Below are 24,677 nucleotides of genomic sequence, written 5' to 3' on the forward strand. Positions count from 1 at the left end.
CCTCACCACTTTCTACACTGGAAGGTGCTGAACACAAGCTGCTGCTAGGGTGACATATAGTACATGAACAACAGATCCTGGAGATATCTCACCAATGTCGTGATTAAATGAACATTCCACCTGCTAAGCCTCATTGCCATCAGTGGGATAATAGTTGGTCCTGTCCAGGGTGTGAGGAGACTGATTTGATCACATGCTTGTGTAAAATCCAAATAAAGCCCTGAAAATGGAAAACAGGTTAATCTAGGAAGTCACCAGTTTTCAGGCACTGGGTTCATCAGGAGTTGGGTCTTCATTCAATCATCCAGGAGTCATCTATGAGGAAGTTCCCAGACACCTGAAACAAGATCATAGTTCATTTCAGTCAGAACCTCAAAAGGTTGTAAATCAATTGTGGGAAATTGACACTTTTAGAAAACTGAACGTTTTCCCACAGATTATAGATGACATTGAAACCGTGGTTTTGTTTGATATTTGTATATAAAATGTCAGTAATTACTAATATGTTTTGAAAACGGATATAGTTCATAGCAACTAATGTGGCACAGAATAATGTGTTTTGTTATTTTTGCGAGCTAAAATTTAAATGTCAAATGAAAATGGCTTGACTGCATTTCCTGATTACAAAAACAATGAGTGCAATGTTAAAATTAAAAAAAAAAGAACATAAAAAATGTTAACCGTCCTTTCTAAATGCATTCTCTGCCTCCTTTCCTGACATCCCTTCCCTAGCCCATTTTGGTGCATCACTGTACCCCATGGGGACTGTTGGTCTTATAGTCTAAGGCAGAAACAGAGGATTCCTCTAAGAATCCAGAGAAAAGACTAGAGCAAAGTCCTGGGGGAGGGTGAGATGGAGACCCTCCCCAGTAACCCTAGAAGGGCAAACCACAACCTCAAGGCAGAGAGGCTACTCAGATTGGAGAGGACAGAGCTGAGTGGGCGGTGCACGCTGAGGCCGATCGCAATGACGGGTGGAAGGGGAGTTGGTGCACCGTGAGGTAGGGGGTAGGGTCCTGCAAAACTCCCGGCTGTCCAGAGGGGGTGGGGTGGGAGGGGAGAGAGCTTGGTGACGCGAGGCCCTCACATGACCTGGAGCTGCAGAGCAACGCAGCTTTCCGTGCAGTCGTCACTCCCTGCTAGGTATCAGCTCCTCGCTGCCTTGCGCCTGGCGGGGCTGGCACTGGGTCCGAGGAAAGCGGAGCAGGTAAGGGCTCTGGGGCCCGCGCGCTGAGGCCAGGGGGGCAGCCGCCCACCAACCCCGGTAGCTGGTTCATGGATACCGGACAAAGCGTGTCCAAGTTCCAGGAGCCTTCACTGTGATTCTCCCGAGTCCCCTCCCCCTGCCTACGTCTGTGCTGGGGAATCTTGGGCTATGACAAGGCGGATAGTTGGCAGGGGGTGGGGTGGCGGGGAGGAGTGTCTCGAAAGGGAAATGCAGAGATTGAGATGTCCCATCCTCTCTGATTCTAATCGCTGACCTCACACTTCCGTCCAGATTCCTGCTCCTTTCATTGGAAGGGACATGTCGCCGTGGGATTTACACAGAAAATGGTGGGCCTTGGTGACTGGACGGTGGGGTTGGTGGGGATGGCGTTTTGGAATGAGGGAAGGGACATTTGATAACAGGGATCCTGAATTCAGAAAGGTGAGTATTAGGATCTGTGTCCTGGGTGCTGGTCCAAGCACTCAGCGCGTTTCCTCTTTTCTGTCTGATGAACAGTAGATCGGTGTGGCACTGTTTTGTGGCGAGGCAAGGGAAGAAAGAGAGAAGAAAACTGCACGGGATCTGTGGAGGTTAGTGTGAGCACAGGCACTGCCTATGGACAGTTGAAGTTCTGTGTGCATTCTCTATGGCAGGAACTTAGGCACCGCTGTCTGGTTGGGATATAAGGTGGGGCTAACTAGGGGACTTTCCCTAAACTGCGTTTACTTACCAAGCTTCGGATTTTTAACTTAAATTGTATGTTGAAGATCAGTAAAGACAGCAAACTTTTCTACGGATGCTTTAATTTGCACTCCAGATAATATTGAGAAAATGCAAATTATATCAAAGAACATTATTATTATATTTTGAGATAGCCTTTGCCAAGAGGCATAGCAATTTTACAAAAGAAAAAGCCTTCCCTCACTCCTTGTCTGTTCTGCTGGAGACTTCTAGAGATGTATTTAAGGAGAAGTAGGTGTCAGTCTGCTATGTATGATTCTGGAGTAAGGGATCTGGGGGCCTCCATCTCTTTCTCCATTTTCCAGTTTTCCAGATTCCCCTGTCTGAACACCTTGGTGAAAGAAATGACGGACTTTTGGGAGAAACCCTAGAATATTACAGGTGGTTTTCAAATAATTTCCCTTTGTCTCTTCCCTTTTATTTTTTCTGCCTCCCTTTTACACCCTGCCCATTTCAGTGCTGGGGAAGCCCCAGGCTCTGCTTTTCAGAGAATGGGTTTCTAGATCTAGCACAGAAGGTACTGGGACCCCTGTTTTAGATATTGGGATGTAACAAGCACTCAACAGTTAACCTTCCCCTTTATCTCTGTTTGTTCCTAGGTCTTCCCATAGGCCCACAGTAGGGCTGTTTACCATTGGAAGCAAGGGAAAGGGGGAGACTGGCTTGGAACCATGAAGGTTGGTGTGAAGGTGAGCAGTGCCTTGCGATAACAAGAGGGTGAGCACAGAAGGTGGCCGAGACTTGAGAGGGTCTTAGTGGAGGGTATTTCTGCCTCTCCCACACTCTGTCAGATTTCCACAGTGTTGCCAATCCCTTGGTGATTTCTGTCCTGGAAACAGGAGTAATATTGGGATAGGGGTGGGCTGGAGTGTGACTGAGAAGACAAGAGGAGGGATCACAAGATTTAACACATTAGCAAACTGGACATGGGCTCTGGCAAGGCAAGTACTGGGGTCAGTGATTAGGGCACTTGTGTGTTCTATGAGGACTTAGTGTCTATTACCTCCTGTTTGTTTACTTGTCCATAGATCTGCCTGCAGGTCTGCTGTAGGGCTTGAGATTACTGGAAGCAAAGAAACAAGGAGGAAATTGCCTCTGATCGGTATAGACTGGTAAGAGGATGGGGAATACCTGTAGATCTCAAGGGTGGGTTGGTGGAGATCAGTGTGCATCTAGTAGGGTCAGTGTGCAGTCTGGAGGATCCTTAGCCTCTCCCTTTCCCAGCCACCTTTCCTACCATCTCTGTCACTTACCCCACACTCTTACCTTTATTTTGGTACAGAAAGTTGGGTAAACTGAGCAAGATAGAAACATAGTTTGATAATGTGCCTGTCACATTAAGAACAAAATCTCCAGTCCCATCTGTCCCTCCATCTGTCTGTCTGTCTCTAGGTCCACAGATCTCGTAAGTTTATAGATCTACTTTAGGGTATATCACCAATCAAAAGAAGGAAAGAGGAGGGAACTGCCTTGATCATTACAGGTTGGTATGAGGGTGGGGACCTCTGGGAGTGGTGACAAGAGTAGGTCTAGTAAAAATCAAGGTCTGAGGGCTTCTCAGTCTCCCCCATTCATAGTCAGCACCACACTCCAATATCTTTTTCATTATTCATTTGGTGTAAGGAAATGTGTATGGATGTACCTTAGGGGAAAGTTGTTGGGCACTGGGGAAAATGGGGAGGGGAGAAAATAAAAGGGATGGAGAGAGAGTTTGCTCATCATCCTCTTCTCCCACCAAGGACATCATTTCTACACTTTTCTGTCCTTCTGTATATCTATCTGTGATGCACAAAATTAGAAGAGAAATTTTAGTCCATTTCCTTCCTCCACTTCTAGGTCCACCTCCAGTGGCAGCTGTAGTGGCCTCTAAGTGGCTGAAGACCAGCGCCCTCACAGGCCTACACCCAGACCTACTACCCTCTTTCCCCATTCTGATTGAGCTCCCGGTACCTTGTTCGTGCCTTCAGTAGGAGTGATTACATGGGTCGCATTCAGGAAGTGGGTTGGGTGACTGCAGGATTGGTGATCTGGGCTGGTACCTGCTACTGCATTCACAAATTAACCAAAGGAAGAGCCCAGGGAGTGAGGAAACTTTCCAGAAATGGGTCCAGAGTCAAGATGGAGACTGTGGTTGGGGTACAGAACCAGACCTTGGCCATGAGTGAAGCCATGGCTGGAACAGAGACTGAGACTAGACCCATGGCCAAGACTGGAGCCAAAACCAGAGCAGGAGGTAGGATTGGGGTTGAAGTAGAGACTACCACCATTGCTAAGGCGAACTCTCAGGCCAAGACAATGGCTGAGGTAGAGGCAGAGAACCAGTCTGAGGCCAAAACAGTGTCCACAACAGTGGGCATGATAGAGGCAGTGACTCTGAATGTGGCCCAGCTCAAAACTGGGGAAGTAGCCATGAAAGAGGCAGTGACCCAAACTGACTCTGAGGCTGGGAGAGTAGTCAAGAAGGAGGCTGTGACCCAGACCAAGGCTAAAGCTTGGGCACTGGTTGCCAGGGCAGAAACCAAGAAGCAAATAATGACCCAGACAAAAGTGGAAGCTTGTTTACTGGCTGAAAAAGACACGAACAAAGTAATGGTGACACAGAATGAGGCCTTGGGAGTGACCAGGGAAGCAGCCAAGATGGGTGCCATAAATAAGACTGGAATTATGGCTGAAACCAAGGCAAGAGCCCTGGATAAGACTGTGAATGTGGCCAAGACTCAGTCTGAGGCCAGGCCTGGTCACATAGTTGATGCTAAGGGAAATCTTAATACCATGTCCAGGAAAGAAGCTGGAGTGGACATGAAGTCCTGTGCACCATCTCAGGCTGTGGCCAAGATCCAGGTTGACAACATGCTTGGTGCTGGGGTTGAGGCCAAGGGGAATCACAAAACAGTGTCTCAGGCAGAGTCTAGGGCAGACATGAGGGCTTCTGCTCAGCCTCAGATTGTAGCCAAGACCCAGGCTGAGGCTATGCTTGGGGTAAAGTTTGATGCCGGGGGTAATACCAATGCTGTGTGCAAGGCAGGGGCAGGGGAAGATAGAGTTTCAACACAACCTCAGACTGTGGCCAAGAAACAGGCTGAAGCAATGTTTGGGGCCAGGGATGATGACAGAGGAAATACCAATGTCACATCTAAGACAATGACTGGAGGTGACATGAGGGCTGCTGCTCAACCTCAGGCTATAGCCAGTGCTCAGGTTGAGCCTATGCCTGATGCCAGAGTCAAAGGTAGAGGCAATTCCAATGCTGTGTCTAAAACAGGGGTCAGGGCAAACTTGAGGACCAATTCCCAGGCTGAGGCCTTGCTTGATGCCAGGGTTAAGATCAGAGACAATCCCAATACCATGTCTAAGATGGGGGCTGGGACAGACATTGAGCTCTATACACAGCCTCATCCTATGGCCAATGTCCAGGTTGATGCCTTGCCTGATGGCAGGATTAAGGCTAAAAGCAATGTCAACACCATGTCTAAGGAAGGGGGTGGGACAGACACAAAGGCACAGTCTCAGGCTTCTAACAAGAGCCAGATTGAGGTTTTACCTGGTACTAGAGGTAAGGCTAGGGGAAAAGCCAAAAGCAAGTGTAAAGCAGAGGTGGGGATAGAAATGAAAACCTGTGTGCAGCCTCAGGTTGGCGTCAAGATCCAAGCTGATGCTTTACCTGATGGCAGGGATGATCCTAATGCCATTTCTAGGTCAGGGACTAAGGCAGACCTGAGGGCCTGTGGTCAGCCTCAGGCTATGGCAAATTCCCCGGGTGAAGCCTTGCCTGGTGCCAAGAATAAGATCTGGGGCAATTCCAATGCTATATCTATGTCAGGGGCTGGGCCAAGTACAATGGGCTCTGCCCAGCTCCATGGTATGGCCAATTTCCAGGATGATGCCTCACCTAATACTAAGAATAAAGTCAGGGGCAATCCCAGTGCTATGTTTAAAGCAGCAACCGGGCCAGATTCAATATGTTCTGCCAAGCCTGAAACAGATAAAACAGACTCTGCCCAGCCCCAGGCTGTGGCCAATTCCCATGGTGAAGTCTTGTCTGGTACTAAGAATAAGGTCAAGGGCAATCCCAATGCTGTGTCTAAGACAGCAGCTGGGCCAGGTGAAATAGGCTCTGCCCAGCCTGAGGTATCTAATATCCAAGATGAAACCTTGCCCAGCACTAAGAATAAGGTCAAGGGCAAGTCCAATGCTGTGTCTAAGACAGGGGCTGGGCCAGATACAGTGGGTTCTGCCCAGCTGCAGGCCGTGGCCAATTCCCAGGGTGAAGCCTTTCCTGGTATCAAGAATAAGGCTAGGTGCAAGTCCAATGGTGTGTCTAAGACAGGGGCTGGGCCAGATGCAGTGGACTGTGCCCAATCTCAGGTTGTAACCAATTCCCAAGGTGAAGTCTTGTTTGGTACTAAGAACAAAGCCAAGGGCAATTCCAACGCTGTGTCTAAATCAGGCACTGGGCCAGATACAGTGGGCTCTGCCCAGCTCCAGGCTGTGTACAATGCCCAGATCGAAGCCTTGTCTGGTACTAAGAACAAGGTCAGGGTCAATCCCGGTGCTGTGTCTAAGGCAGAGGCTAGGGCAGATGCAATGGGCTGTGCCCAACCTCTAGCAGATACAACAAGCTCTGCCCAGCGCCTCACTGTGGCCAATTCCCAGTGTGAAAACCTAGTGTACCTGCCTGGTACTAAGAACAAGGTCAGGATCAATCCCAATGCTGTGTCTAAAGCAGGGACTGGGCCAGATATAGTGGGTCCTTCCCAATCTCAGATTGTGGCCAATTTCCAGGGTGAAGTCTTGCCTGGTACTAAGAACAAGGTTAGGGGAAATTCCAATGCTGGGTCTAAGACAGGGGCTGGGTCAGATACAGTGGGCTCTGCCCAGCTCCAGGCTGTGGCCAATTCCCAGGGTGAAGGCTTGTCTGGTCCTAAGAATAAGGTCAGGGGAAACCCCAGTGCTGTGTCTAAAGCAGAGAATGGGTCACATATAGTGGGTTCTGCCGAGCCTCAGATTGTGGCCAATTCCCAGGGTGAAGTCTTGCCTGGTACTAAGAACAAGGTCAGAGGAAATTCCAATGCTGGGTCTAAGACAGGGGCTGGGTCAGATACAGTGGGCTCTGCTCAGCTCCATGCTGTGGCCAATTCCCAGTGTGAGGCCTTGCCTGGTATCAAGCATAAGGTCAAGGGCAATCCCAGTGCTTTGTCTAAAGCTGAGACTGGGCCAGATACAGCAGGCTCTGCCCAGCCCCAGGCTATGGCTGATTCTCAGTGTGAGGCTTTGCCTGGTGTGAAGAATAAGGTCAGCAGCAATCCCAATGCCATGTCTAAGGTAGAGGCCAGAACAGATATAACAAGCTTTGCCCAGCCCCAGGCTGAGTCTGATTCCCAAGGTGAAGCCTTTTCTGGTGCCAGGAGTAAGGTCCAAGGCAATCTGAGTGCTCTGTCTAAATCAGGCACTGAGCAAGATATAGTGGCCCCTGCCTGGCCCCAAGCTGTGACTAATTCCCAGGATGAAGCCTGGTCTGGTACTAAAAATAAGGACAAGGGCAATCCCAATGCTGTATCTAAGGCAGAGGCCACTGCAGATATAACAGGTTCTGCCTGGCCCCACATGGTGGCCAATACCCAGGGTGAAGCCTTGTCTGATATTAAGAACAAGGTCAGGGTCAATATCAACACTGTGTGTAAGGCAGAAGTCAGGGCAGATACAACAGGCTCTTCCCAGACCCAAGCCGTGACCAATTCCCAGGGTGAAGCTCCAACTTGCACTAAGAATAAGGTCTGGGGCAATCTTAGTTCTGTGTCTAAAGCAGGGATTAGGCCAGAAACAATGGGCTGTGCTCGGTCCCAGGCTGTGGCCAATTCCCAAGGTGAAGCCTTGCTTAGTGTCAAGAATAAGGTCAGAGGCAACCCCAATGTTGTGTCTAAGGTAGAGGTCAGAGCAGATACAACAAGCTTTACCCACCCTCAGGCTGTGTCTGATTCCCAAGGTGAAACCTTGCCTGGTGCTAGGAGTAAGATCCAGGGAAATCCCAGTGCTATGTCTAAGGCAGGCACTGGGCCAGATACAATGTGTTATGCTCAGCCTCAAACAGATATAATAGACACTGCCCAACCCCAAGCCAAGTCTAATTCTCAAGGTGAATCCTTGTCTGGTGCCAGAAATAAGGTCAGGGACAATCCCAATGTGGTATTTAAGGCAGGGGCTGGGCAAGATAGACGAGGCTCTCTTTCACCCCAAGCTGTGGCCAGTTCTCAGGGTGAGGCCTTGCTTGGTGCCAGGAGTAAGGTCAGGGGAAATACCAATGCTGAGTCTAAGGTAGAGTCTGGGGCACATATGATGGGCTCTGGCCAGCCTCAGTCTGTGGCCCATTCCCAGAATAAGGTCTTGCCTGGAGCAAAGGACAAGGCTATACCCAAGTCTGAGGCAAAAGTCACAGAAGATGAGGGCTATGTAAAACCTAAGACTGAAGCCATGCTCACTTCTGAGAGTGGCGGTGGGACAGGCACTCAGGCCTACAGAAAAATTCAGCCTAGGGTCCATGACTATTACTGGAATGGGATTGGTATTGAGGATTGGATTGCTTCTGAGCGATGGATAAAATTTAGGTTTCAGGCCAGGGATGGATACTGGGAGAATAGCATGTCCTGGGCTGATGATGAGAATGAAGCCAGTGTTGAATCCTGGACTGGGGCTAGTGATAAGTCTGATATTAAGTCCTGGGCTGGGGCTAAGGCTGACAATGAAGCTGGTTTTCCTTCCTGGGCTGCAGCTGGGGACCAGGCTTGTGGGGGGCTCTGGGGTGGGAGCCAGGCCAGTGAAGAGTCCTGGGCTGGGAACAAGGCCAGTGGGGGTTCTTTGTCAGAGGTTGGGGACATAGCCATTGGAGGGTCTTGGATTGGGGTTGAGAACCAGGCCAGTGTGGGATCTTGGGCTAGTACTGGGAACCAGGCTATTGGTGAGCCCTGGGCTGGAAGTCAGGCCAGTGGGGTGTCCTGGGCTGGGAAAGATGCCATTGGAGGGTCCTGGACTAGAGCTGAGGAACAGGACAGTGGAAGGTCCCAGGATGGGGCTAGGATTCAGGCTAATGGAGGGTCTTGGGCTGAAGCTAGAGCTGGGAATGTGGCTAGCATTGGGTACTGGGCTGAGGATATGGACCAAGCTAGTGGAGGGTACTGGATTGGGAACAGTGATCTGTCTGCTGGATCCAAGCCTAGATTTGAGGATCAAGCCAGTGGAAATATGTCCTGGTCTGTGGCTGGTGGCCAGTCCAGTGGAGGGTCTAGGCTCAGGCCTGAGGATCAGTCTGGTAGAAAGTCCTGGGCTGACACTGCAGACCAAGCCAGTGGAGGGGCCAAAATGAGGCCTGTGGACCAGTCTGGGGGTGGGTCCTGGGCTAGGGCTGGGGAACAGGCCAACAAAGGGTCTAGGCCAGGGTTTGTGGACCAGTCGAGTAATGGGTCCTGGGCTAGCACTGGCAGTCAGGTCATTGGAGGATTCTTGGTTGGGACTGTGGACCAGGCCAGTGGGAATTCCTGGGCTGGGACTGGTGATCAGTCTGGTGGTGAGTCCAAGCCTAGATTTGAGAATCTGGTAAATGAAGAAGAGTCTTTGGCTAGGGCTGTTGGCCAGGCTGGTGGAGGGCCAAGGTTGGGGCCTGAGGACCAGTCCAGCAGAAGGTCCTGGGCTGACTCTGAGGACCAAGCCAGTGGAGGGTTCTTGGTTGAAGCTGTGGACCAGGGCAATGGAGGGTCCTGGGCTGCACCTGGGGATCAGGCTGGTGGTGGGGCAAAGCCTAGATTTGAAGAGCAGACAAGTGGAAGAGGGTCTTGGGCTGACAATGGGGGCCAGGCTGGTAGAGGGTCTAGGCTAGGTCCCAGGGACCAGTCATTTGGAGATTCCTGGGCTGGCACTGGGGACCAGGCCAGTGAAGAATCCAGGCCAAGGCCTAAAGACCAGTCCAATGGATGGTTCTGTGCTTGCAGTGGGAGTCATGCTAATGCAAGAGGGTCCTGGGGTGGGGCTGGTGGCCAGGCTGTTGGAAGATCTAGACTAGGGCCTACGAACCCATCCAGTGGTGGGTCCTGGGCTGATACAGGGAGTCGGGTCAGTGGAGGGTCTTGGGTTGTGGCTGGAGATATGGCTAGTAGCTGTCCCAAACCTGGATTTGAGGATGCCAGTGGAGGAGGGTTCTGGTCTGGTGCTAAGGACCAGATTGTTGAAGGGTCTAATACAGGGTCTGCAGACCAATCTAGTCGTGGGCCCTGGGCTGGCACTGAGAGTCAGGCCAGTGGAAGGTCCTGGGCTGGGGCTGGGGATCAGGCTGATAGCTGTTCCAAACCTGGATTTGAGGACCTGGCCAGTGGGGAAGTCTCCCAGGCTGGCACTGGGGATCAGGCTAGTGGAAAATCTTGCCCTGGGTTGAGGCATGGTAATGAGGCCAGTAGAGGATCTAGGCTGGGGCCTGAGGACAAGGCAAGTGGAGGGTCCTGGGCTAGGGCTGATGACCAGGCCAGTGGAAGACCACAGGTCAGTGCTGAGATGGAGGCCAATGAAAGATCCTGGTTTGGGACTAGAGGTGAGATTTCTACAGGGTCCTGGTTCAGGAGAGGGCAAGAGCCTGCTGGTATTGCGTCCAAACTTGGAGGTAAAAACGAGGCCAGTATTGAATCCAGATCAAGGGCTGAAGAAGAGGCCAATATTGAGTCCTGGACCAGATCTGAAGAGGCAGCCCATGTGGATTCCTGTGTGGGAGCTGGGGCTGGGGCAGAGGCCAGGAAGGAATCTTGGCTCTGGGATGGAGATGCAGCCACTACAGGGTCTAGGCTTGGGGGTGAGGAAGAGGCTTGCATGGGGTCCTGGTCTTTGACTGAGGATGTAGATGAGGATGAGCTAAGTAGAGTGTCCAGCCCTGATATTGAGGAAATCAGTTTAAGGTCCTTGTTTTGGGCTGATACTGAGAAGAGTAATGAGTTCAGATCCAAGAGTGAGAGAGATGTCTATAAGGCCAGTGCCAAGGATAACCTTGAGGCTTCTGGTGGAATTGATGTAAGGTCTTGGTTCTGGCATGGTAATGAAAACAGAAGTGAGGACAAATCGGCACTTAAGACTAAACCCAAAAAGTCAATTGAGTCACGAGGCACATATCCATCCATGGTCCCTGGGGCAGGAATGGGGTCATGGGCGGGAGCCATGATCTGGACGGAAATGAAATTTCCATACCAAAATGAGTCCTGCTTCCCACCTGAAGATGAAATCAGAAAGATAAGGTGTGAGGAGAAAACTCATCCCTGGACCTGTCGCTGTAAACGCGAAGCTAATATGGATCCACGAGAGCTTGAAAAACTTATTTGCATGATTGAGATGACTGAAGATCCTTCTATTCATGAAATAGCCAATAATGCTCTATATAACAGTCCTGATTATCCATTTTCCCATGAAGTCATTCGTAATGCAGGTAGAATATCAATTATTGAAAGCTTGCTCAATAATCCCTATCCCAGTGTTAGGCAGAAGGCTTTAAATGCACTGAATAACATCTCAGTGGCTGCTGAAAATCATAGGAAGGTGAAAACATACTTAAACCAAGTATGTGAAGACACAGTGACCTATCCCTTGAATTCAAATGTGCAGCTGGCTGGACTAAGATTGATAAAGCATTTGACTGTTATTAGTGAATATCAGCATATGGTTACAAATTATATTTCAGAATTTCTTCGTTTGTTAACTGTGGGAAGTGGAGAAACCAAAGACCATATTTTGGGAATGCTTTTGAATTTCTCTAAAAATCCATCTATGACAAAAGACTTACTCATTGCCAATGCACCAACATCACTGATTAATATCTTTAACAAGAAAGAGACAAAAGAGAATATTCTTAATGCTCTTTCACTATTTGAAAATATAAATTACCATTTTAAAAGAAGAGCAAAAGTATTTACCCAGGACAAGTTCAGTAAAAATTCCCTTTATTTCATATTCCAACGACCTAAAGCATGTGCCAAGAAACTTCGAGTCTTAGCAGCAGAATACAGTGACCCTGAGGTGAAAGAAAGAGTTGAGCTATTATTAAGTAAACTCTGATTAGTTATATGTTTCCAAACAAATCTGAGTAATATTTTGGTTTTGCTGCCTGGAGGTAATGCACATTGTAAATTGCATTATAACTTTGAAACTGATGTTACTTATGATGGTCTATAGCTGGATCACTTTTTGAACACCAAACGAATTCAAACTTGTACTGAAAATACATGTGTTGATTATTACCTTGTCTGGATCAAGATATTTTTAGTATGCTTCATGAACAGAAACTGACCTGATTTTTCATAAGTAAGGTAATTTTTGGTCCTTTGTGTGGACTTATGTTTATACATTTGAGGCTTTATTTTTATGTCATCAATAAAGTTGTGTGTTATAAGCAGAAAAAAAGAGACACATCTTTGTCCTTGGGTTTATGATCTATTTGGAAAGGCAAGATGTATGGAAACAAAAATATACTACAAAACCATGAGCCTCTGATCATGGCCAAACAGTGCAGAAACTTCTGCAGTCAACAGTGGTCAGAGAAAATTTTACAGAGGAGGGGGACACTTAATGAAGCTGGGCTTGAAGGATAGGATAAAAATGGGGTGGGAGAGCATTTGGAGGAGGGATGAGTGGTGGGAAGAAATGCATGGAGGTGGAAATCCTGCTCCATAGAGGAGGCTGGCCTGCCTGGAGTTCCACGTGTGGGGAGGGGAGTATGGGAAATGTAATCCATCAGTTTGGGTGAGCCCTTTCATGGAGGATCCCTGACTGCTAAACTGAGTTGTCTTAATGTTACTCCATTCACCCCTGGGTGACCCTACAACCTTTTGTGACCAAAGGAATGAGCAATTAAAGGAAAATAATGTAGCTGATCTGTGTGCAGGATGGGTCAGAGTTGGGGTGGGGACAAGAGTGGCCACTGGAGGTTGGAACACCAGTTAGGAAGTTACTGCCATGGTCCAGGTATGAGATGTTAAAAGTGTGAGACTTCACTACTGGCCATGGGAATAGCAAGGGGAGGAAGGAAGTGATACACTCTTTGAACAAAGAAATGATGGAACTTATCTTGAGGGCATACATAGAGGGACAATTTTATTTTAGGGTCCTGGTGGTATTTAATAGGAAAACATTCTCTTTGTTGACTAACTCTGGTGTCTGTGTAAGGTAAATACATTAGTTATTATTTTGAAATAATAAAATATAATAGAAGAAATAACAATGTTTAGTGCTTCTATTAGATTTCTTTTAGAAGTTTGATTGAGGCAGGGCCTTTATGGAAACACTGAGAGTGGTGTTGATATCAATACTGAAGAATATCTACCTTTCTCCCACCCCAGATTGTGGTGAGGGTGTGGTGGGAGGGGCACTCTCAAACTGGGCTGGTGGGAGCATACATTGGTACAAAGATCCATCTGGATACATGTTTCAGAAGTCTTTAAGATACACATGATCTTTGACCCAGTAATTCCACTTGTATAAATTTATCTATAGAAGATGATCAAATAATTGGCTTGTACAAAGCTGTGTATCTTCATACTGTTTTGAAGAGTGAAAAATTGTGAATGACCCAAGTGTCTCAAAATAGGCAATTGGCTAAACAAATTAGGGTGTGCCTACACATAGAAACATCTTGCAGCTACTGAAAATTGTGATGGGCATCCAGACTTATTTACTTGGAAAAAACTCAGCATTAATCTTAAGTAGGAAAAATAGGCTGCAAAAACACATGCTATACTTTTTATAAAGTAAAAGTATATATCTAAATTATCTCCTGTATAAACTTTGGTGTATACTGAGAGTGTTAATAGTGTTCTATGGGTGTTAGATTAATGGGCAATTTTATCTCTTTTTTGCTCATCTGTATTTTCTGATTTTTATATACACCACAAATTTTTGCATAACTTGCCAAGAGGAAATGGATGGATTTGGACTAAGCAGACCTGTCAATAGTATATCAGGGAACTAGGGCAAAATTATAAATAGAGGTTCACATATTGATGTCTAGATATTTGGAAGGTATAAATTAAATTTTTGAATAAATATTTGAATAAAGCTGTAAATGTAAGTGTAAATGTTTGAAAATTTAAATCTTGTTAATCATTTTAAAAGTAAAACTGTTCTCAATTCTATTATTCAATGGCCACTAAGTTTCTAGTGGAAAAAATGATGTCACATTTGTGGTAGATTCTGCAGTCTGTTGCCCTAAATCCTCCTTCAGGAATAAAGAGGTTATTTAGTTGCTAGGAGTGCTGCCAGCAGACAGCCCTCAGCTGTCATCCCTTTTCAGGAATTGCCTCAGCTGGGAAGTCACCTCCCCCAAGGTCATGCCCTCTTCCTGGGGGTACTTTCATCCAATGGCTGATTGACATGGCCTTCTTGCCCCAAATGGGACAGCTAAACTTCTCCTTCTGTCCAATCCTGCTTCCTTCTTTTCCCTTCTACAGATTTTGATCTCAAGAGCAATTCCTAATAAAAGCCCTTCATGCTGAACTCTGAGTCTGCTCTCCAGGAAGCCAACCTACAACAGTTGATATAAGCAGTAGTTCAGGAAGGCAAACACTGTGATGAAATTTTGGAGATGAATCACCTGCTGCCCATCTGGCAAGGAGGACCCCATCACTGATGGTAGGTGGAGTAGATAGGCATCTGAAACATGTGGCAGAGGAATTGTCAGAGCTTTCAGTGATGGTGAACTGGGATGGCACTGGTGGAAGGAGATGCATTAGCTGTTTCTATGTAGCAGACTTTTGAGAATTATGTGGGAAATATTAGATATAAAGAATGTCAGAAAATTGTGTAACTATTTCTATGCTTGACTTCTAGAAAAAAAATAATGAAGAGCCAAATTAAATTAATCAGCAATTAAATGCTATATGTGAAAGCCAGAAAGTTTCATTCATAACCTATAAAGAGGCCCTCTTCTTTTCTAGGTAGAGGGTAGAGAGATCGTAGGACCAGGCCCAGGACTTATTGAAAGCAAGCTTCAAAGAAAGTTAGAATCCCAACCAAGACAAGTCTGCTATTCTGGTTAGGAAGGAATGGGACCCTGACACGTGGGATGGGGATTTATGGATTGATATTCCTAAAAATCTTGTATTCTCAGATTTCCCTGGACACCTTGAGCATTCAGAAGTATCCCACTCCTTCCTATTTAGGGCTAGTACTTCACTTTGTTTGAAAATGCAGTGTCCTTTCTCCTCTAAGGTAATGTGTGTTTCCTTCAGAACCTGCCCCACTTCTCATCCTGGCCACTGGGCCTATGTATAGGATTAAGTCACAGCATAACCTCCCTGGGGATGTGCTGGGCCTAAGAAGAAGGAAGGAAAGGGGATACCCCAAGAAGAAGCTATAGGACTTAGCCAGCATGTACTAGCAAGTGCTGAGGGGGAATCATGGGACTAAATTCTGAGGGCCTTGATCAGGGGAGATGGAATATAAAATTGAATAAGGGAAAAATTAATTGTATTGAGAGTCATCTCCCAAGATGCAGTATTTAACACCCTGGGAAAGACCCCAGGAGATCTGTGAACTCACTATTAGAATGGCGTCTCAAAGTATGGAAAAAAAAGAATTAAGTGACGTTTAAATGCCAGAGTTGTCATAGCAGATGGCAGGGAAAGGGTTAAAGTCTCAAAGAAGTGGGAATGATAGAATAAATAGATCATGTATGTTCTGAAAACCCTCTGGAGGAGTATGTTCTTCAGGAGGATCCAAAGGGCACACTATTTGCTGGAGCTATAAGGAATGCACTGGTGAAAGGAGCAGCAGCATCACTAAGTTCAGGGGTGGCTTGCCTCTGGAGGCCAAGGCTCAGAATAGGAGAGGATGTTACAGGATAAAGAACACTGATAGAAATGGTGATAGTTCAGGGCACTTGGGTGGCTCAGTCGGTTGAGTGTCCAACTCCTCGTTTTGGTTCAGGTCATGATCTCACAGTTCGGGGGATTGAGTCCCGAGTCAGGCTCTACACTGACAGCGTGGACCCTGCTTCGGATTCTCTGTATCCCTCTCTCTCTCTCTCTCTGTCCCCCACCCTGTTCATACATGCATGCTCTCTCTCTCTCAAAATAAATAAAATAAACATTAAAAAAAAGAAAAAAGAATTGGTGATGCCTCTGAAACAATAGAGGCAGGATGACTGCACATAACCATCAGAAGTCGGGTCAATGCAAATACCATAATGTGCTGCAGAATCAGAGTGATAGGCAGGGAGGCCTGATCTGCAGAGATCTGTGGAGATGATTAATAGAACAACAGTGCCCTGGGGAAAATAAGCAGCCAACAATCTGTACCGAATGTGAGCAATCATCAAAGATGGTTCAGAAGTCTGAGGGACAGTGCCTAGATAAAGTCACAGTTCCTTGCTCAGCTTCTGACCCTAACTCAATTTTTGATCCAGAGTTCATTGTTTGAAGGAGAGGCTGGGTGCAGAGGAAGAAGAACCCTACAACATTAGTAATTATTTCTCCAGTCCTTCCATTTATGCATGTAGCTGTATGCAGGGAAAAGAGGAATACTCAAACATTTTGAGGACTTTTGGATGGTAGTTATGAGTTGATTTACCCAGAGACCTAAAATGTGAACATGTTCTCCTTCTTAGAATAAGGGCAGATGGGAGCCTGGTATTAAATGGACTCCTGGCCTATGTTGAATTCGGAGTGGCTCCACTGGGTCCACAAACCTACCTGATGGTTATTTTCCTGGTCTCTGAATATATAATTGGAATAGAAATTTTGGTAGTTGGTATAAACCTTACATTTGTTTCTTGGCCTGTGGAGTCAGACCTGTTTGTAGATGAAAAGTGAAGTTTCTGAGACTGCCCTCACCTTCCTTGGCCAAGATAATAAACAAAGACATATAGCATCTTGGGGAGGATGGCAGAAGTTAGTGCCACTGTTAAAGACCTAAAGAATGCTGGAATGTGGTCCCCATCATATCTACATTTAATGCACCATTTTGGGCCCCTGAAAAATGTGGGCAGAGCCTGGTAGATGATGGTAGACTATTGCAGACTCAACCATGTAGTGGTACAAGTGCAGCTACCATGTCAGATATAATATATTTGCTAGAGCAGAATAACATGAGCTTAGATACTTAGTAATTAGTTATTGATTTGGAAAATGTAGTTTTCTGTCCCGATCAGAATAAAACATCAGAAAAAGTTCACATTCATGTAGAAAAGACAACAGTATACACGTACAGTTTTTCCTCAAAGGCCTACCAACTCTCCTGTCCTCTGTCATATTATAGACTGAAGATAGCTGGACCATCTGAATATAATACTAAACCGCTATGTTGATGACATCATGCTAATGGGACCAAAATGAGTAAGAAATGGTTAGCACATTACAAGCCTTGGTAAGACACATGTACTCCACATGATGGGGGTAAACCCTACAAAGATCCATGGGCTGGCTACGTTAAGTGCAGGTTTTAGAGGTTGAATGATCTGGGGAGCATGCCAGGGGATCGCCTCTAAATTAAAAGACAAATTATTGCATTTTCACCTTCCCCACAAAGAAGGAAACTCAATGCCTGGTAGGCTTCTTTGGGTTCTGGAAATACCATATTTCACACATGGAATTACTGTTTCTACCCATATACTGGGTGACACAAAAACCTGCCAGCTTCGAGTGGAGCCTAGAGCAAGAGAAGGTCCTAAGCAGGTCCAAACTTTGGTCCCAAGTAGTCTTGGCACTTGGTCTATACAATAGACAGACCTTATGGCATTCGAGGTATCTGTGTTGGCAAAAGATGCTATCTGGAGTTTTTGATAAACCCCAATGGGAAAGTCAGAGCTTGGTCCAGAATTTAGGGTCTGGAGCAAACCAATGCCATTTGCAGTGGAGAATTATATATATCTTTTGAAAATAGCTCCTCACATGCTACTGCATCCTGATAGAGATGGAAAGCCTGGCCATAGGATATCAAGTGACCATGTAGCCAGAACTGCCCATCATGAACTGAATTCTGTCAGATACACCAAGGTATAAGGGTGGGCAAGCCCAGCAACCAGATGGAAGTTTTACACGCGGGATCAAGCATAAGCAGGGCTGGAGGACACATGCACCTGCACAATTAGCTAGAGCATATCCGCCATGATAGCTACCACTGTTGCATTATCATCATTAATTCACCTTACACCAGTGTCCCCTTGGGAAATGTCTTTTGACAAGCTGACTAGGAAAGAAAAACCCAAGCATTGTTTATAGGTTGGTGGGCTTGGCTTGTGGGTATCAGCAAGTATAGCAACTCCAACCTAAGAAAGCCGTGGTGACCAGGAAGGAGGGTCTGAGTCACACTACCAGGCAAACTACCAAGACCCTAAGACTGATGGGGATCTATAACTGTTAGTTGAAGTGGGAGATGATTATTTGCAGCTTTGAGACCAGCTACAGTACCGAAGGTTGTAGTTTGTCCAATGTTTCTCCTAGGAAGAGAGGTCCACGAGACTCCTGGAAGAGTTGATCCCAGAACTTATATGAAATGGATCTGGGAGGCACAATGTGTGGACTGTGGTGGACATTGTAATGCCTTTCTCAGAGCTCCCTTTAGCAATAAAGGCCTTATTACTTCAGTTGTTAGGAATTCTGCCATCAGAGAGCCCTTAGTTGCCTTCAGGGATTATGTTAGCTGAGAGTTATCTTGTTCAAGATTACATCCCATTGTCAGGGTGACCCACATCCAATGACTCACTGATTCTGTGTATAAAGGCCTGGCCCTCTTGCCCCTAACTGAGATAGTTTTGGAGTTTCATTTTGTCTTCAGAATTCCCTTCAAAGTATGCTGAGTCCTTCCATTGAGAGCACACTAAAATTTGATTTCTCCCTTTTCCAATTCCTGCTTCTTTATTCTCTTTCCTTCCATAAGTGTTGATGCCAGGAGCACTCCCCAGTAAATCTTCTATTCTCTCATCTTTGTCTCAGAAAATGACTCCTGGAACATCCAATCTGTGACAATGCTTTACATATGTTACATCTATCTATCTATCTATCTATCATTTATCTAATCTAGCCATCCTAAAATCAAGAGTAATAGGTGTTGTTTAATGTGAAATGTTCTTTAACCTCTATATGCAACTGTTGCAAATATTGCACTGATTTTTTATTACTTCTGGAGCCACAGACTGGAAATTAAAGATAAGCAAGAAAATGGACACTATTGGGAAATGATAGTTTGTTAAGCAGAAACCTGTTGTATTCATGTATCTAAGAAGGCTTTGACAAGTTAGCTTGTTTCTTCTCTTCCATAAGTGCTTCCACTGCTTGAATCTTCCCTGCCTTCTGAAATAATGTCTGCCTCTTAGGTCAGCAGTGGCATGGTCTACAAATCTTCATGACATTTGGACACAGTTGCCTTTTGTTTAGAGGATAGAGGGGAACAGGTGTGGAGAAGTACTTTCCTGGAGCCTGAACAGTACTAGCCAAAGTGCATATGTCTAGGGTTATAAGTTGCACTGTGCCAACAATGAGCACGAGATCCTGTGTCCTTTGTGTTATTCTGTGTGTGTGTGTGTGTGTGTGTGTGTGTGTGTGACAGAGAGAGAGAGAGAGAGAGAGAGAGAGAGAGAGATGCAGGACTCTTCAAAACATGGGATTTAGAGAGGGCCCCTCATGCCCAGTTCTAAGGGCAGTGTTGAGAGTAGGATAGAAGTGGATGACACTCCTAGATATTTGGGGGAGTTAAGTGGTATTATAAGCTAATTCTGGGTTCCAATGTGGCCCAAAGTCCTGATTCTTACTCTAGTGCTGTTTTAGCAGACTCAGGGCTCAGGGGTTGGCTTAAGGTTTTGGGTACAGTGGCCTTGCTGGATCATGCACATATGAGGAATAGTTTAACATCACTTTTTGAAGATGAAATGCAGTTCTTCTTGGAAAAAAGGCCCAGTTCTGATTGACCCTTAAGGCATTGTAGCGTAGGGGAGAGATTGCAATCTGGAGCAGAGGATGAAGCAGGAAGGGTGTTAATATTTCTCTTCATTTTTATGTTTCAAACCTAAAGGAGCATATTTGAGAGGGGAATGGAATGAATCTGGTTTAAACTATATGAATTTGAGGTGCTTATGGGACTTTCAAGTGGAGATGATGGCTTCAAGTAAAGCCAGAGAGTGATGTCAGGTGGCCCCAGTAAGGGATACAGACTGAAAAACTGAGGACATAATGCTAAGAAAACTCAACACAAGTGGGACTTTGGCAGAGAGGAGTGCAGAATTGAAACTGAGGATATGGCTTCCCATCAGCATTACAACACATATCAAGGGGCTTCTGGGTGGCTCAGTTGGTTAAATTTCCGACTTTGGCTCAGGTCATGATCCCCGTGTCAGACTCTGTGCTGACAGCTCATAGCCTGGATCTTGCTTTGGATTCTGTGTCTCCCTTTCTCCCTGCCCCTCCCCTGCTCTTGCTCTCTCTCTGTCTCTCAGAAATAAACTTTAAAAATTTTAAGAAAATATTACAACACATATCTCTATATATTCTTTTTCTTCCCTTTTAAACAATGTGGCAAAGTACACCAAACATTTACCATCTTCACCATTTTTAAGTGTACAATTCATTGACATTAAGTACATTCCCTTTGTTGTGTAACTGCCACCTCCATCTCCAGAAGTCTTTCCATCTTCCCAAACTGAAATTCTGTACCTATTAAATAATAATTCCCCATTATTCCCTCCCTCAGCCCCTGGCAACCACCATTTTACTTTCTGTCTCTATGAATTTGACTACTTTGTAAGTGGGATCATGCAATGTTTGTCCTTTTGTGACTGGCTTATTTAATTTAGCATAATGTCCTTGTATTAGTCTGCTTGGGCTGCTAGAACAAAATACCACAGACTGGGTGTTTTAAACAACAGAAACTTATTTTCCAACAGTCTTGGAGACTGAGAAGTCCAAGATTAGGTGCTGGTAAATTTGGTTTCTGTGACAGATCTCTTCCTGGCTTGTAGACAGTCACCTTCTTGCTATGACTTCACATGACCTTTCCTTGATGTGTGAACCTAGAGAAAGAGTGAGTGAGCTCTCTGGTATTTCTTCTTATAAGGACACTAATCCTATTGGACAAGCCACCAGACAGCATGACTTCAAATCCTGGTCTTTTCACTTAATAGCTACATGATCTTAGGCAAATCTTTTCATTTCTCCTCCTCGTTTTCCCTATATTTCAAATGGAAATAACAAAACCTATTTTATAGAATTGCTGTGATAATTAAATGATTAAGCTCTCAGAGTAATACTTATAAATTGGCATATATTATATATTATTGTTATTCCTTGTATATATTTTTGTTTCCCTTCAATTCTGTCTGGTTTTGCTTCATGTACTATGGGGCTTTGTCATTAGGTCCACATATTTATATTTATAATTGTCATATCTTCTTGATGGACTGACATTTTCATCATTCTTAGTTTTTAATAACAATGTGTATCTTAAGGCCTAATTTTTCTGGTATTAATACAACCATTCCAGGTCCCTTCTGGTTACTGTTTACATGTATAACTTTTTCTATCCTTTGATATTCAACCTATTTGTGTCTTTGAATCTGCATGTATTTTGTATACAACGTATGGTTGGATCATATGTTTAAAATGTATTCTGCAATCTCCGCTTTCAAATTGGAGTGTTTAATACATTTATATTTAATGCAATCACTGATAAGGTATAATCTGCCATTTAGCTATTTGTTTCTATATGTCTTATGTATTTTTTGTTCCCCTATTCCCCCATTGTTACCTTCTTTTATGTCAAATAGGCATTTTCTAGTGTGCCATTTTCATTCCCCTGCCATTTCTTTTACTATATTGTAAAATAAATTCTCCTGGGTGGCCCAGTCAGTTAGGCCTCCAACTCGATTTCGGCTCAGGTAATCATCTTGTAGTTTGTGAGATCAAGCCCTATGTCCAGCTCTGCATGTGAAGCCTGATAGGGATTCTCTTTCTTCCTTTCTCTCTGCTCTTCTCTCTCTCTCTCTCAAAATAAATAAGTAAACTTAAAAAAAAAAGATATTCTGTTAGTAGTTGTCCTGGAAATTACAATGAACAACTTAATTTATAAAAATCAAGTTGACATCAATACCAGCTTAATTTAAAATCTTTTCTCCTAATAGTTCCATTCCTAACCACTCCTTTGCACTGTTATTGTCATACAAATCATATCTCTATACATTTTACATCAAGATAGATTTATTCATATTGCTTTATGAAGTTGTCTTTCAAATCAAATAGAAAAAAATAGAGTTACAAAAATACATTTATACTGTCTTTTATGTTTACCTATATAGTTACAACTATATATTTACCTATATAGTTACAACTATATACTATATATGTATTTTAATATTTTGTTGAGAGCTGGACATTTTAGGTAATATAGCAACCCTGCATACTGATGCTCTTCTCAGTGGTCATTGTTATTATTTTATCAGTTATTTGTTTATTCGTTGACTTAGTAGGACTAATTCTGTGAAGTTTACTTCCTCCACACTCATAATGTGCATCTCTGATGTCCCAGCTCATATCTTTTTCCCTTGTTTTTATCTTTGAGCTTGGCTACTTAGGTTTTGCCCGTGGGTTAGCATAAGTCACTTGTTGGACAAAGGTTGTGCTTAAGTTCCCTTAGCCAATTAGATATTTACCCTTTTTTAATGTTTATTTATTTTTGAGACAGATAGAGACAGAGTGCAAGCAGGGGAGAGGCAGAGAGAGAGAGAGGGAGACACAGAATCTGAAACAGGCTCCAGGCTCTGAGCTGTCAGCACAGAGCCTGATGCAGGGCTTGAACACATGAACCACGAGATCATGACCTGAGCTGAAGTTGGACGCTTAACCAACTGAGTGACCCAGGCGCCCCTAGATATTTACCCTTTACCATTATATATCTGTGTAGCTGCTCTCACATTTCAGTGAATTTACATATTTTGCCTCTCTCCCATTCAGCCAGGGAGTAGTAGCTTGGAGGTTTTTTTTCTGATTGCTCTTGAAAGACTATAGACATTCACACATTTTTCCAGACTGCCAAGGATGACTGTGATTTTATTTTTAATCTTGGCTTTCTAGGATTTGTCCCTGGGTCAGAGTAGCTTATGATTTAGTCAGTGTTTGGTCAGAGGTTGTGTTTAAGTTCTTTGTGCCAGTGAGGCTTTATGCCCTGTGTTTATGGGTCTCTATATGGCTTGGGGAATCCGTTCAAGCCTGTTGCATGTCTTTCTCTAATTTTCCCAAGGGGATACAGCCTAGCATATACCACAATCTTCCTGACCACCACAATTTTATATGATCTCAAGAGGGCTCTTACTGGTTGTCTCCCTGGTTCTCTCTAGGAAACTTGTGATTGTTCTGACATTTTTCTTGTATTAGTGGTATTAGCTTCCTCTTAATTATTCTGCACCAAGATCTCCATTGTTTTTTGACAGTGTCTGTCAAAATGCATGGAATTTTCTACTACCATTTCCGGATTATTTCAGCCCTTTCAGGCAGACAGAGCATTCAGGCAGAGCTTCAGCATTCTTCATCCTTGTGCCCTGCCTTTCTGCTTGGGACAAACTCTTCAACCGATACACCAGAGCAGAAGGCAGGTACTTTTTTTTTTTTCCCCCGAGTGACACTCTTGCTCTGTGAAATGGTGCTGGGAAAGGGTAGCATTTCCTGTTCTTTTCAGCCTTCCTTTCCTAGAATAGAAAAATTATTTGAGGATATAATTGTCAAAAACTTCCTAGATGCTTTGAAAGTCATAAATTTACAGATGCAAGAAGGTCAATAAATCCCAAGCAGGATAAACTCAAAGAAAACTATGCTTAGATACATCTTATCAAACTGCTGGAAACCAAAAGTAAAGAAAAAAAACCCTTGAAAGTTGCTAGAGGAAAATAACACATTACTTATAAGGGAACAATTTGAAAGACTGTGGTTTTCTTATCACAAACAGTGAAGGTCAGAAGATAGTGGAATAACATGGTTGATGTGTTTAAAGGAAAGAATTGTCAATGCATAGTTACAGTTCAGGAATAGAGTGTGGAGATGAAAATAAAGATGTTCCTCGATGAGGGAAAACCAAGAGAATTTGTTGCCAGCAGACATGCTCTAAAAAAATGCTAAAGTAAGTTCGACAGCCTAAAGGGAAATGATACCAGAGGGAAATCTGGAATTCATGAATGAAGAAGCAATAGAAAAATGGTAAATACCTGGGTAAATATAAAAAATTTCTATTCTTTGAAAATAATAACAATATAGTATTAGTTTCCTACTGCTGCTGTAACAAATTATTGAAAACTCAATGACTTAAAATAAGACACTTTTTTATCTTAACAGTTCTGGGGGTCAGAAGTCTAAAATGGGTTGACAGAGCTATGTTACCCAGGATGCTGTAGCAGAGAATCCATTTCCTTGCTTTTTCCAGCTTCTAGAGGCTACCTGCATTCCTTGGCTCATAGCCCACATCACTCTGATGTCTGATTCTGTCATCATATCTTACGTGGCTCTTCTGCCCCCCCCCCCCTTATCAGGACCCTTGTGATTACATTGGGTCCACTCAGCCAATCTAGTATAATCTCCCTATCTCAATATCCTTAATTTAATCACATCTGCAAAGTCCCTTTTGCCATATAAGGTAACATAGTCACAGGTTCCAATATGTAGACATCTTTGAGGAGACATTCTTCTTCCTACCACAACATCATCAAGATTCCACTAATTATTTTTTAATTTTTTAATTTTTA

At 44.6% G+C, this 24,677-nt stretch overlaps 1 protein-coding gene across 10 annotated transcripts in view; it reads left to right on the top strand.

Moving 5' to 3' along the window:
• The first annotated feature begins 1,075 nt into the window (after positions 1–1,075).
• Positions 1,076–24,677, top strand: part of LOC122477651 (armadillo repeat-containing X-linked protein 1) — a 43,843-nt gene continuing 20,241 nt past the window's right edge. The window contains exons 1-6 of one of the 10 annotated variants that reach the window (XM_043570892.1): positions 1,076–1,207; positions 1,724–1,797; positions 2,254–2,329; positions 2,548–2,637; positions 2,977–3,060; positions 3,785–12,376. In XM_043570892.1, coding sequence (XP_043426827.1) covers positions 3,929–12,025 — 8,097 coding nt within the window. In that variant the 5' untranslated portion in view covers positions 1,076–1,207; positions 1,724–1,797; positions 2,254–2,329; ... (1 more) ...; positions 2,977–3,060; positions 3,785–3,928 and the 3' untranslated portion in view covers positions 12,026–12,376. Of the gene's footprint in view, positions 1,208–1,723; positions 1,798–2,253; positions 2,330–2,547; positions 2,638–2,976; positions 3,061–3,340; positions 3,432–3,784; positions 12,377–14,412; positions 14,594–24,677 lie in introns of those variants that run through there. The other 9 variants (XM_043570893.1, XM_043570896.1, XR_006295752.1 and 6 more) reach the window with 9 other exon arrangements.

This window comes from Prionailurus bengalensis, chromosome X (genome assembly GCF_016509475.1).
Source record: "Prionailurus bengalensis isolate Pbe53 chromosome X, Fcat_Pben_1.1_paternal_pri, whole genome shotgun sequence".
Lineage (NCBI taxonomy): Eukaryota > Metazoa > Chordata > Mammalia > Carnivora > Felidae > Prionailurus > Prionailurus bengalensis.